Genomic DNA, 13,374 nt, shown 5'->3' on the forward strand with positions numbered 1-13,374 from the left:
TGTAGCCTATGATCAACCAGTTCCAAAAAGAAATTCAAAACCTGTACTACTTAAAAGAAAAAAAGTTGATAAAAAAAGATTGTATCCAAGATTTGGTGAATAATATGGCATAATATAGCAAGATATTTATAAGCAGTTTTTTGGTTGGTAATTTTTTACTGGTAACACCAAAAAGTACGAGAGCAAAGTCAGTAATTTTTAGTCCAATGTAATAACATTAGCATTTTTAGGAAAAAAGGAAATTCTCAAATGGGTCAAAACATGAGGGTTAAATAAAATAAAACCATATGTGATGTGTCATTCATGGACATCTGGGAAATGTCCATTTGTTGTTTACTTTAAATGGTACAGTAATTCAGTGTTTACTTGCAAAAAATAGATATTTGATAGTATTTTGTGGTATATGGTAAGGTAACATTCAGTTTAGCTATTTAAAGGTTTGTATTGTAACATTTCTACAACTGTTACAAAGGTTATTTAACATGTACTGGCATTGTCATGGCATTGTGTTGTAAAATTCAGTTCATTTTTTTCTGCTGTATTGAGCACAAAGACAATTTGACTAATATTGCGCCCATTATTTGTCTTCTGTTCATGCAAAGTGTCTCATAGGGAAAGACAGGGTAAGACATTCTGAGTCTTGTAGATTCTGCATGGGCAACACCGATTCTTTCCTCATGAGAGCCAGCTAATACGAAACTAGCATGTGTTGGCTGAACCCCATCCCCCTCCCTTCCTTGTTGCTACCACCAGGGATGCCGAAGTCGTTGCCACAGCAAGGGGGTTAGGGGAATAGGGTATTTGGATTTGTTGGAATATTGATGTCTCACAACTGGTTGCTCTTTAGTCAAATGGGTTTAACTTAAGCATTATGTAATCTGCATTTACATGATTTTCAGCAGTGACGTATTCCGTATGTGGAATGGATTCCCTTTCACTTAAAGTGCTACCAGTGATGAGAGAATGCTTATCTGTGCATGTTCACTGCACCTGCTTGTGCCCTGGGATTGCAATAGGCATGCCACGGGGTGAAAGTTCAAGGTTAAAATTCAAGGTTCTAGCACGTAATGCTATAGTCACAATTCACTTTGTTAGTATTGATGAAAGCACTCAGAGAAAAATACTTACCCTGCACTCCAGTGGGCACTTGCGACTTGTGCGTTTTTATGTGTGTGATGTGTTTCCTGTCAGGTGTCTGTGTTTATTGCTGTGTTTGTGTTTGTTGTCTCTTTCTGAATGACTGGTAATGGTGTTGAATTTATGCTGTTAAAAAATAAAATATCCTTCCTTTTTTGTTTTTTTTAGCATATATCTCTGAATGTCATGTGAGGTTGTACTTAAATGATTAGTTCACTCCAGCATTTCCTGATAATTTCCTCTAAAATTTTCATGTCTTTCTTTCTTCAGTTGAAAAGAAATTAAGGTTTTTGAGGAAAACATTCCAGGATTTTTAGTAGACTTCAATGGGGATCAATGGGTTGAAGGTCCAAATTGCAGTTTCAGTGCAGCTTCAAAGGGCTCTACACAATCCCAGCCGAGAAATAAGGATCTTATCTAGTGAAATGAGTGGTCATTTTGTAAAAACAAAATAAAAATGTATATACTTTTTTAACCACATATGCTTGTTTTGCACTAGCTTGACACATTACGTAATCATATTGAAAAGGTCACACGTGACATAGGCGGAAGTACCGACCCAAATGAGATGAGTTTTTCACCCTACGCTAACTTTTTGACCACCTAAACTCATGACGAAAACATACCTGTAGGAACTTTTTCACAAGAATACGTACCACCGTGTGTGTTTCATGACATATTCGATGTGAAATGTCCACAGAGTGGAAAAAAACAACAGATGAATGTACATATGGTATGTTTTATGTGACATTGTTTTTGTACATGTCACAGCATGCTATAACTATAACTTTAACACCCCGCTATAACTCTAATGTTCCGTGACGTTTTAAAATGACATATCATCAGCAATACACCCAAACCTACCCGGTAGTACATGAACAAAAGCAAATATGACGTAAAATCGCAAGCTTGCCATTCTAACTTGTATTTCGATCTCTCATCTTTCAGCTCTTTTATAATGAGTCATGTTTTTCACAGGATTCGTACCCAAATATTCTGCATCCTAAATCCAATTCCATGCCAGCTGAGCTACCAAGCAAGCTTATTATGTCTGGAAAGCGCAACATATGGAGCTATAATCATAACTGTGTATGAAAATGATTACAAGTGCTCGCTGTTTTACTCCCTCTAGTGTTAATTTCTGTTGGAAACTGCAGTGATATGTTAGCCTGGCTAACGCCAAACCACGTCATAATTTGTGGTCTGGGAACCACGTTCATTTTCTCGTATTTGAGGCATGGTTTACGAATGCCCAGAGCTGTTTATTGGGCGCTACGAATGTCTATCAAAAGCGCCTGTGCGTAGCTCATAGCCAATCGTTTCAGTTATACCGGATGATGTATGTAGAGCGACAGAAATTCGACAAGGAAGAAGACGAAAAGTCAGAGAGTTGTGTGTACACAATGGCGTTCTAAACTACTTAGAACATTATCTAAGGCTGCATCGAAAGATAACTTCGCATCTGCTGCCATGCTGGATCCATAGTTATAAACAAACTGCTTCGGCGAGTCGCATAGAAGACGTCATCGTCTTGCTGCTCCCTCCCCGTTCTGTGATTGGTTCCCTATCTGAGGTGAAAATTTGGTCCATGGACTCCAGGCTGCCTAGCAGCGTGAATAAAATCGCGCTGCGTGCAAGGCAGCATGGGAAAACCCAGGCTAGTGGTATGTACTTATTGGTACATATTTTGTGTCTTGCGAAAAAGTTCCCACAGGTACGTTTTCATCATAAGATAGCTTTTTAGGTAGCTTTTTGAACCAGAGTACACAGATGAAGAACTAACCATGCGTGACCTTTCTAACATGATTACATAATGCGCTAAGACAAGCATTTGTGGTTAAAAATATATACATTTGAAATGTTTTTTTTTTTTTTTTTTTAGAAAATGACCGATCGTTTTGCTAGACAAGACCCTTATTCCTTGGCTGGGATTGTGTAGAGCCCTTTGAAACTGCATTGAAACAGCAAGTTGGACCTGTTGATCCTGATTGAAGTTCACTATATGGAGAAAAATCATGTAATGTTTTCCTCAAAAACCTTAATTTCTTTTTGACTGAAAAAAGAAAGACATGTCCATCTTGGATGACATTGGGGAGAGTAAATTATCAGAATATTTTAATTCAGGAGCAAACTAATCATTTAACCATTTTGGTTTAAGAGCTCAGCTTTCATGTTGAAGGGTTTTTTTCCAACAGTAAGCCCAAAGTATGTTTTGTACATGTACATTATTCATTATGCGTATAGCCCAATGCATAATGTATATTTCATTTGATATCATACGCTAATACAGGTGGTTGACTCATGCACAGTAAAAAGTTTCATCGTTGTCCAGTTTGCCTCTTAATAGATTTCTGCAACACCATGATTATGTACCTTATTCCAAAGTGAAATATCCAGAGAGTGGTGCTAAAGCACACATTTAATACGTGACCGTGGCATGTTTTTATTACATTGGTGCAGGTACATATTGCTTAAGGTACGTATTGTGGCTGTTCAGAATTCAAATATCCAGGGAGTGTCGCTAAAGGTTAATGCTGTATTGTGTTGGAAATACTCTCTACACCGAACCCAACCCTAAACCTACCCGATAGTGCTAACAAATGCAAAAGATATAAATTATATAAAAACATATTTGTTGATACAGCCATGCTATTTTATCTTCATTATGCGGATTTGAGTTGTTTTGTCGAACCGTAGTTAAACAGGGTTTGTACCGGAGCTTAAGTGCAACACTGTATCGTGTGAGCTACCGAGCAAACCTACTGAATTAAAATACTCATGCATACAGCGAGGGAAAAAAATATTTGATCCCCTGCTGATTTTGTACATTTGCCCACTGATCATTGTGAAAAAATGCATTTCAAAAAAAGTTATACACTGATTTGCATTTTAATGAGTAAAATAAGTATTTGTACAAAAAATGACTCAGTACTTGGTGGCAAAAGCCTTGCTGGTAATCACAGAGGTCAGACGTTTCCTGGCAACCAGGTTTGCACACATCTCAGGAGGGATTTTGTCCTACTCCTCTTTGAGATCCTCTCCAAGTCATTAAGATTTTGAGGCTGACCTTTGGCAACTCGAACCTTCAGCTCCCTCCACTGGCTAGGCCACTCCAGGACCTTAATGTGCTTCTTCTTAAGCCACTCCTTTGTTGCCTTGGCCGTGTGTTTTGGGTCATTGTCATGCTGGATTAGCTATCCACAACCCATTTTTATTGCCCTGGCTGAGGGAAGGAGGTTCTCACCCAAGATTTAACGGTACATGGCCCCGTCCATCGTCCCTTTGATGCGGTGCAGTTGTCCTGTCCCCTTAGCAGAAAAACACCCCCAAAGCATAATGTTTCCATCTCCATGTTTGATGGTGGGGATGGTGTTCTTGGGGTCATAGGCAGCATTCCTCCTCCTCCAAACACGGCGAGTTGAGTTAATGCTAAAGAGCTAGATTTGACCACATCTGACCACAACACTTTCACCCAGTTCTCCTCTGAATCATTCAGATGTTCATTGGCAAACTTCAGGCTTGACTGTACATGTGCTTTCTTGAACAGGGGGACCTTGCAGGCACTGCAGGATTTCAGTCCTTCATGGCATAGTGTGTTACCAATTGTTTTCTTGGTGACTATGGTCCCAGCTGCCTTGAGATCATTGACAAGATCCTCCTGTGTAGTTCTGGGCTGATTCCTCACCGTTCTCATGATCATTGAAACTCCACGAGGTGAGATCTTGCATGGAGCCCCAGACCGAGGGAGACTGACAGTTATTTTCTGTTTCTTCCATTTGCAAATAATCACACCAACTGTTGTCATCTTCTCACCAAGCTGCATGGCAATGGTGTTGTAGCCCATTCCAGCCTTGTGTAGGACTACAATCTTGTCCCTGACATCCTTGGACAGCTCTTTGGTCTTAGCCATGGTGGAGAATTTGAGAGAGTGCAACAAATCTCAGCTCGTGACCTGTATCAAAGACACCCTGGAACCAGAAATCTTGCTGATTGATAGGGGATCAAATACTTATTTAACTCATTAAAATGCTAATCAATTTATAACTTTTTTTAATGCGTTTTACTGGATTTTTTTGTTGTTATTCTGCCTCTCACTATTCAAGTAAACCTACCATTAAAATTATAGACTGATAATTTCTTTGTCAGTGGGCAAACGTACAAAATCAGCAGGGGATAAAATAATTTTGTACTGTACAATATGCGCATTCTACACTGAAAAAAAAGATGTAGGATTGACTTTGGATTGACAAAAACATTTTTGAAATTGCTAGAAATTTTTTACAGATAATTACAAAGAAACCTCATGTAACATTGGGTTAAACATGACATTTTGAAGTAAATAGACTAGAGATAATATTTTCTTGCAAAACATTTAAACACAACCTTTAGTTACAACCTCAAAAAAATATTTTTTTACAGCTTGCTGATTTTTCATTGCACACTGGATGCATACCTTAGCATGTATGCGTAAAAAACTAAAATGTGGCTTTTAGCCATCAGGATGTGAATAATTACAGAGATGATTGGACTAGCATTTAGCCTGTACCTGAACTACACAGTATGTTAAAATTATTCGCGAAAATGTTTTGGAAAGCTAATGCAAAGATGATTCACGAGCAACATGCTTGTGGCTCGCTAACAAGATAAAGAAGCAATCTCTTCCTAACAGCCTTTAAGCGCAAAAACTGCTTAGCTTAGCTGTTAGCCATGTTGTTAGGGAAAGGAGTGAGTTTTATATACCAGTGTAACACCTCCCTTCTGACCAGCAGCTGGCTAGGGACTCTATTTATCCCTGTTCTGTTTACACGGCGTGCACAAATGCTGATGTGCGCACATGCTATTCCTCCTTTCAGTAGTAGAGCAAGCCAAGAAAATGTGAAAATCCTTTAGGAGTCTGTTCCGTAGATTGATGTGCGGCAGCTGTAAGTGCACGGATAGGATATTTTCTGAAACAGAATGGGGCATTGTAAATATTGGGAATTATGATACAATATTTTTCTAAAGATCAAGGAACAATTTGGTTTTTCATGATATGACCTCTTTAAACTAGTACTGACAGCCAAAGCAGCCTGTCACAGGTGTCTGTATGCTTTAATATTAAAATTCCCCTGAGTGCTTCATTGGATCCAAGCTGTGCGTGTGCTTGTGTGTGTGTTTTTGTGTGATGTATGAGCAAGTTTTCTCTTTGGGGTGTGCAATGGAGACTGTGTCAGCAGATCTGTCAGTTTTTGAGAGGAAGGCAGTTATTTTTCATAACCCATTTCTTCTGAAGTAGCACAGTTGAGCCCCAGTCCTTTTCCCCAGACCACTGCAGATTCAATAGACTGCCTTATTCCTCTCTGTCCCACCTGCCTTCATTTCTCTTTAGTATCAAACCTATGCCAGTGCTTTTGTTCTCTACAGCTAGTCATATCATTGTATTTACGTATTTATGTTTTATGTTTCTATCTTTAGGGCTGAGCAATAGAACAAAAATCTATCTTGAATAGGTTTTAACATCTATCAGTAAATACATACTAAAATATGAAAAATGCCACAAATGAATCACAAAAAGCAATAGTTCACCCACAAATGAAAATTACCCAATGATTTACTCACTCTCAAGCCATCCTAGGTCTATATGACTTTCTTTTTTCAGACAGTTACAATCGGAGTTATATTAAATACAAATATCTGGCTCTTTTACAAGCTTTATAATGGTAGTGAATTGTGGTCGAGTTTTTGAAGCAAAATAAAGTCCATCATAAAAAAAATGTCCTTATTTTTTCTTTTTAAAAATACAATTCATGTAAAACTGCTCTTCAGAATCCAAAGAAGATAGTTACATGTTTTCCCAGAAGACTAAATAAGTTAAATTTACCCTGATCTTCAAATTCAAAAAGTCTCTCCAGCTCTTAATGCATCGTGTTTTCTTCTGAAGCATCAGTGAGTGTTTGAACCTTCTGTAATAGTTGCACATGAGTCCCTCAGTTGTCCTCAGTGTGAAAAGATGGATCTCAGAATCAGATCTCAGTTATTTTTTGAGAGGGTTCAAATACGCAAAAATGCTGAAAAATCAAATAGCAGGCAGTTTAACTGCTCAGAACAAGCAAGGGACTCACAAGCAACTATCATTAAAAAAAAGAAATTAAACATCTGTGGATCATTCAGGTAACAGCACAGTATTAAGAATCAAGTGTATGAAAACTTTTGAACGGGGTCATTTTTATGAATTCAGCTATTAGTTTCTCTTGTGGACTACAGTCATGGCCAAAAGTTTTGAGAATGACACAAATATTAGTTTTCACAAAGTTTGCTGCTCAACTGCTTTTAGATCTTTGTTTCAGTGGTTTCTGTGATGTACTGAAAAATAATTACAAGCACTTCATACGTTTCAAAGGCTTTTATCGGCAATTACATGACATTTATGCAAAGAGTCAGTATTTGCAGTGTTGGGCCTTCTTTTTCAGGACCTCTGCAATTCGACTGGGCATGCTCTCAATCAACTTCTGGGCCAAATCCTGACTGATAGCAACCCATTCTTTCATAATCACTTCTTGGAGTTTGTCAGAATTAGTGGGTTTTTGTTTGTCCACCCGCCTCTTGAGGATTGACCACAAGTTCTCAATGGGATTAAGATCTGGGGAGTTTCCAGACCATTGACCCAAAATTTCAACGTTTTGGTCCCCGAGCCACTTAGTTATCACTTTTGCCTTATGGCACGGTGCTCCATCGTGCTGGAAAATGCGTTGTTCTTCACCAAACTGTTGTTGGATTGTTGGAAGAAGTTGCTGTTGGAGGGTGTTTTGGTACCATTCTTTATTCATGGCTGTGTTTTGGGGCAAAATTGTGAGTGAGCCCACTCCCTTGGATGAGAAGCAACCCCACACATGAATGGTCTCAGGATGCTTTACTGTTGGCATGACACAGGACTGATGGTAGCGCTCACCTTTTCTTCTCCGGACAAGCCTTTTTCCAGATGCCCCAAACAATCGGAAATGGGCTTCATCGGAGAATGTGACTTTGCCCCAGTCCTCAGCAGTCCATTCGCCATACTTTTTGCAGAAGATCAATCTGTCCCTGATGTTTTTTTGGAGAGAAGTGGCTTCTTTGCTGCCCTTCTTGACACCAGGCCATCTTCCAAAAGTCTTGGCCTCACTGTGCGTGCAGATGCGCTCACACCTGCCTACTGCCATTCCTGAGCAAGCTCTGCACTGGTGGCACTCCGATCCCGCAGCTGAATCCTCTTTAGGAGACGATCCTGGTGCTTGCTGGACTTTCTTGGATGCCCTGAAGCCTTCTTAACAAGAATTGAACCTCTTTCCTTGAAGTTCTTGATGATCCTATAAATTGTTGATTTAGGTGCAATCTTAGTAGCCACAATATCCTTGCCTGTGAAGCCATTTTTATGCAACGCAATGATGGCTGCACGCATTTCTTTGCAGGTCACCATGGTTAACAATGGAAGAACAATGATTTCAAGCATCACCCTCCTTTTAACATGTAAAGTCTGCCATTCTAACCCAATCAGCCTGGCATAATGATCTCCAGCCTTGTGTTCGTCAACATTCTCACCTGAGTTAACAAGACGATTACTGAAATGATCTCAGCAGGTCCTTTAATGACAGCAATGAAATGCAGTGGAAAGTTTTTTTTCGGGATTAAGTTAATTTTCATGGCAAAGAAGGACTATGCAATTCATCTGATCACTCTTCATAACATTTGGAGTATATGCAAATTGCTATTATAAAAAACTTAAGCAGCAACTTTTCCAATTTCCAATATTTATGTAATTCTCAAAACTTTTGGCCATGACTGTATATGTAAATATAATTTATGTGAAATATCTTATTCAGGTCAGTATTACATAAAAAAATAACATGCATTTTGTATGAACCCTCTTATTTTGGTCAAATAATTAACATTTTGCAGATTATGCAAGGTGTATGTAAACTTTTGACAACTGTAATGCTGATTGTACTGTATGCATCTGAAAGAAAAAGTAATTTACACCTAGGATGACTTAAGGGTAAATAAATCATGGGGTAATTAACTGATTTACAGACATTAATAGAATTAAACAATTGTGACAGTTTTTGTTACTTACCTTTAAAAAAAATAGTATAGTTTCTAACTATTCGTAAGGAAATAAAAAGGGCACATGATTGTGATATTCATGACTGTCTGTACTGAAGACTCAAACTGTTCTCTGTACATCTCCTCTCCTTTCACTGATTTGGTTACCATGGAGAACAGTATTCACCAAAGAAGGGGGTGGCTGGCACACTTATGCTTAGAGAACAGTAGAGATTGTATTTACACTCATGTAAATGTACACTCACACACAACATTCCTCATCCGTCTCTCTCTCTCTCCATATGTGCTGACCTCAGGTCTGCAGTTAAATTAAATTATACTTGTTTACTGTCTGATTTTCATGGGCTCTTCTGATACTTAGTTACTAGTGATCTCCCTGCACAAGCAAATCCTATTTATGCTATTCAGGAATACAGTGAAACCACTGTTCCAGCCCTCTCTCAGATTTAATCTCTCTTTCTCTCTCTCATAACAATGGCTAGGTCTTAGTGGCCTACATTTTGAAATGTTTTATTTCCCTTTTCTCCTCAGTTTTCTTGCTGGGAGAGGGGCTCTAGAATCACGCCTTTGCAAGATGAGAGGCTTTAATGGCTTTAGCTGCCCTGGATATTGTTGCGAACTGGCCTTTAGAGGAAAAAAAATAAATAAAAAATAAAACCTCCATTGTGCGTACAGCTCGAATTCGATCTAATTCAAGGATTAAAGCCTTGGATTATTTTACCCATCCTCGACTGCACAAAACTAGTGATGACTAATCTAGCCATCTACGCATGTAATGTTTTACAAAGCATATTTATTTGATGCTTTTGATTTTCTCTGTTCCTACTCAAACCATTCTGCTCATGATCTGTGAATATCTTTCTGTTTATCATTAAAAAAATATCATAGTTTTCAATGAAGACAGACTAAAAGTCTGTGGTCCAACTTTTTATGATTAGTGTTGCAGTGGCGTTGAGAGGAAGAGCACAAGCAGCATTGTCTCGTCACTGGATTGAATAATGGGAAGGGCTAGCAATAGTGCGGTGGGATTAGCAGGGATTGCTAATCCTTCCTGAGAGTGTTTCTCTGGCTGGCTGACAGCTGTGGGCCTCTGCACATCTGATTTACCTCAGATTATGCTGGAGCTATGCCAACTGGATCCAATCAGGCCATGATGCTCTCTCGCCCCTTCTCTCTCACTCTCCCTCATATCCACCCCGTCCTAGAACAGCCTCTCTCCTCTTTAAGATCAGGTCAACACTGAAATGCGAGGTATATCTTGCACTGGCGATTCTCCAAAGAAATTTTTTCTGGATGTTCATGGAGTTGAAGGTTGACCATGTGAGAGTGGATCCATTATCTAGGAGGACGCCACCATGTGAGTAGCATGAATAGCTAGTTTGTCACTGTTAGAAGTCAAGCTAAACAAAAATCTAAACAAAGCATTTTTAGCCGCATCTGTTATCTGTATCCGCAAAATATTCTGTTTTCGTGTATAGTATAAGCTCTTGCTTTCATAACCCATTTGCGACTCTTCAGGCGCGAAAGATGACTAACGTTACAGGCTTTTTGGAGGATGTCTGCTTTTCCGTTCTCACACCATTCATCCAATCGATAAATCATGCAGTGTTGGTTGCAGGATGTGCATGTGATTTACACAGTTCTGTATCGCACAGACCTTTGGCTTCCTTTCCAAGCCTCAGTAATAAAAAAAAGGTTCTTCTCCATTCGACCAAATGTTTCCTGTAGCCACGACAGGCGTCAGGTATTACAATAGGAGTGGATTTACTGTCATTCTAAGGGTGCTTTAAGAGCCTAATGGTAGATCAATAAATTGGACCTCTGTGCTTTTAAAGCAGTGAACTTGTTGTCAAGGCAAGAGCTGTTCATTTGATTTAGCATTCCCGCTAATCATGTCAGATCAGGCCTGTCTAGCTGGCTAGCTAAAAAAAAAAAAGAGAGAGGGAGAGAGTGCAAGAGAGAGGGTGGGAGAAATATGGGTAGAGGAAGTGAAGAAATGGTGTCGGCGGAGGTATTTTAGGCAGCCTCAGCCATCCATCTCATGAATGAACCATTACAGGGCTCAATAATAGGGCTTCATTGGGGAAAAGGAAAGAGATGGGAGGAAGCAGATTGACAAATATGAGGCTGATGATATAATAACTTCTGCATTTGCAATTCAAAAATCTACCAGATGAGGAAAAAGGATGGCTGATTTTTGTTACTTGATGTTCAGCAGAGTTAACCTCCACTGTAACATTTCATTTGGTTTCTTCTTATTTATATTTTTATTATTAGTATTCTAGCAGTGATATTTTAATTAGCATGTTAGCAGATGTAGTAAAACCATGGTATAGTTACCGTCAGCCAGTCTTTCTGGCTGTTGTGTGTCATGCCTTGCTCTGTATTCTGCACAAATTTCACAAAGTTACACAAAAACTAATTTACTGACCAAACCCACAAGACTTTGATTATCTTATTTTTAATTAACCTAACACATTTCAGTCCCTACTGTACACTGAAAGTCCACACAACCAAACTTTGACACTTTAAAAAGTTTATAAAAGAATCCATATGAATCAAGTAGTGAATTGATAGAAAAGACACAATTGCTTTATATGATGAGCAGATTTAAAGGGATAGTTCACCCAAAAATGATTAATTACTCACCCCTAAGACTGTCGTTCATCCTCAGAACACAATTGAAGAGACTTTAAATTAAATTTGAGAGGCTTCTGTCCCTCCATTGATGGCCCAAGTAACTTTCACTTCAAAGGCCCAGAAAGGTGGTAAAACTTAATGCAAATATTCCATGTTACCCCAATGGTTAAACTTTAATTTTCTGGAGTGACTGGAGCGCTTTCTGTGCACCACAAAAAACTACTATATTCTAAAATGTCTTCACCTACTGGTAAATAAAAGTAAATAATGACAGAATTTTCATTTTTGAGTGAACTATCCCTTTAAATTAGGCTTAATAAACATTTATCAACATACATGCATCAAGCACATCAAAAATTGTAAATTGAAGGTTGAAACATGCTTGTTTGATGGGCAAGAGCCAGTGAGGTTGTATCATACAGGCAAGTTTGAACTTTTACAAGAACCAATGAGGTTTGTTCTTATGCATCAAGCAAATATTTCGATAGTTTTGATTCTTGCCATATTTGATGAGCTTTGTTTGTGCATTGATCAATACTTTTTAATGCGAGAAGGTTTTGGTAGCATGGATTTTCAATGGATAGTAAGACAATATTATCTTAATTTGAGTGTCTTGAAAACTACAACAAGGATAGAAAATAACTGTGCTCTTTGTAAACCACCAGTTATTGGATCACACAGTTCTTCAGGTCATTATGAATTCAGAGCTTTAAAACTTTTTGGCTTTCAGTTTGTGTTTGTTAGTAAATATTCTTTTAATATGTCCCACTCCCACCCTAACTTCCTGTTTCAGTAAGAAATTATGTGGTGATGTTTCTACTTCCAACAGCAATTAGTGCAATCCAGCAGGTGTAGGAAACTATCATAAAGAAGCAGACTGACTGACTTGAAATAAACTCTTTATAGGGCTTTGTTGTTTAGTGTGGGTCGACTTGTTTCTGTAGTATTCCAGCTCATATTTACACCTGCTCAACATTGTCAGTTCATATTCCTTGCTTGTTGATCAAAGAAATAGCTAGATCAAAATTACACTCGCTAATATAGCCAACGAAAGTCCAATGTTTGATGTGTGGATGTGTGGATGTAGTGTATATTTGTGATTCATGTGTTTATGTCTGTCTGTCTCTTGGTCTTATTTTAAATGTTGTTTTTAAAATACTGTAAAATAATGTTTAAAACAATCGGTAACACAATTTTTTGAAAATCCCTTTTGAACATTCTGTTGTATAAATAACTTTGCACCTACTTGTCTACAAACTCTCATTAGAGTATTAGTAGACTGTCTGCTTAATTGTTTATTGTGATGTTCTCCCAACAGACATTCTACTGACTATAAGTAACTTTGAAAGTACGTCAACTTATTCTAACTCTAACCCTACCAGTCTACTAATACTCTACTAACACTCTAATGAAAGTTAGTAGGTGCAACGTTACTTATAGGCAACAGAATGTTAAAGCGACCATCAAAATAATGTGAAACCAAAATATCTAGTATTCTGAAGCCGAATATATTAGCTGTAC

The 13,374-nt window shown here is 38.3% G+C and overlaps 1 protein-coding gene across 6 annotated transcripts in view; it reads left to right on the plus strand.

Annotated features, from left to right (window-relative positions):
* The window catches only part of rims1b (regulating synaptic membrane exocytosis 1b), a 95,585-nt gene that overhangs the window by 24,678 nt on the left and 57,533 nt on the right, over positions 1-13,374 (plus strand). For 5 of the 6 annotated variants that reach the window (XM_073842219.1, XM_073842223.1, XM_073842220.1 and 2 more), the window contains exon 3: positions 603-623. The exons of the other annotated variant lie outside the window; for it this stretch is intronic. In XM_073842219.1, coding sequence (XP_073698320.1) covers positions 603-623 — 21 coding nt within the window. The remainder of the gene's footprint in view (positions 1-602; positions 624-13,374) is intronic. 6 annotated transcript variants of the gene reach the window in all.

Source organism: Garra rufa, chromosome 6 (assembly GCF_049309525.1).
Source record: "Garra rufa chromosome 6, GarRuf1.0, whole genome shotgun sequence".
NCBI classification, from domain to species: Eukaryota; Metazoa; Chordata; class Actinopteri; order Cypriniformes; family Cyprinidae; genus Garra; species Garra rufa.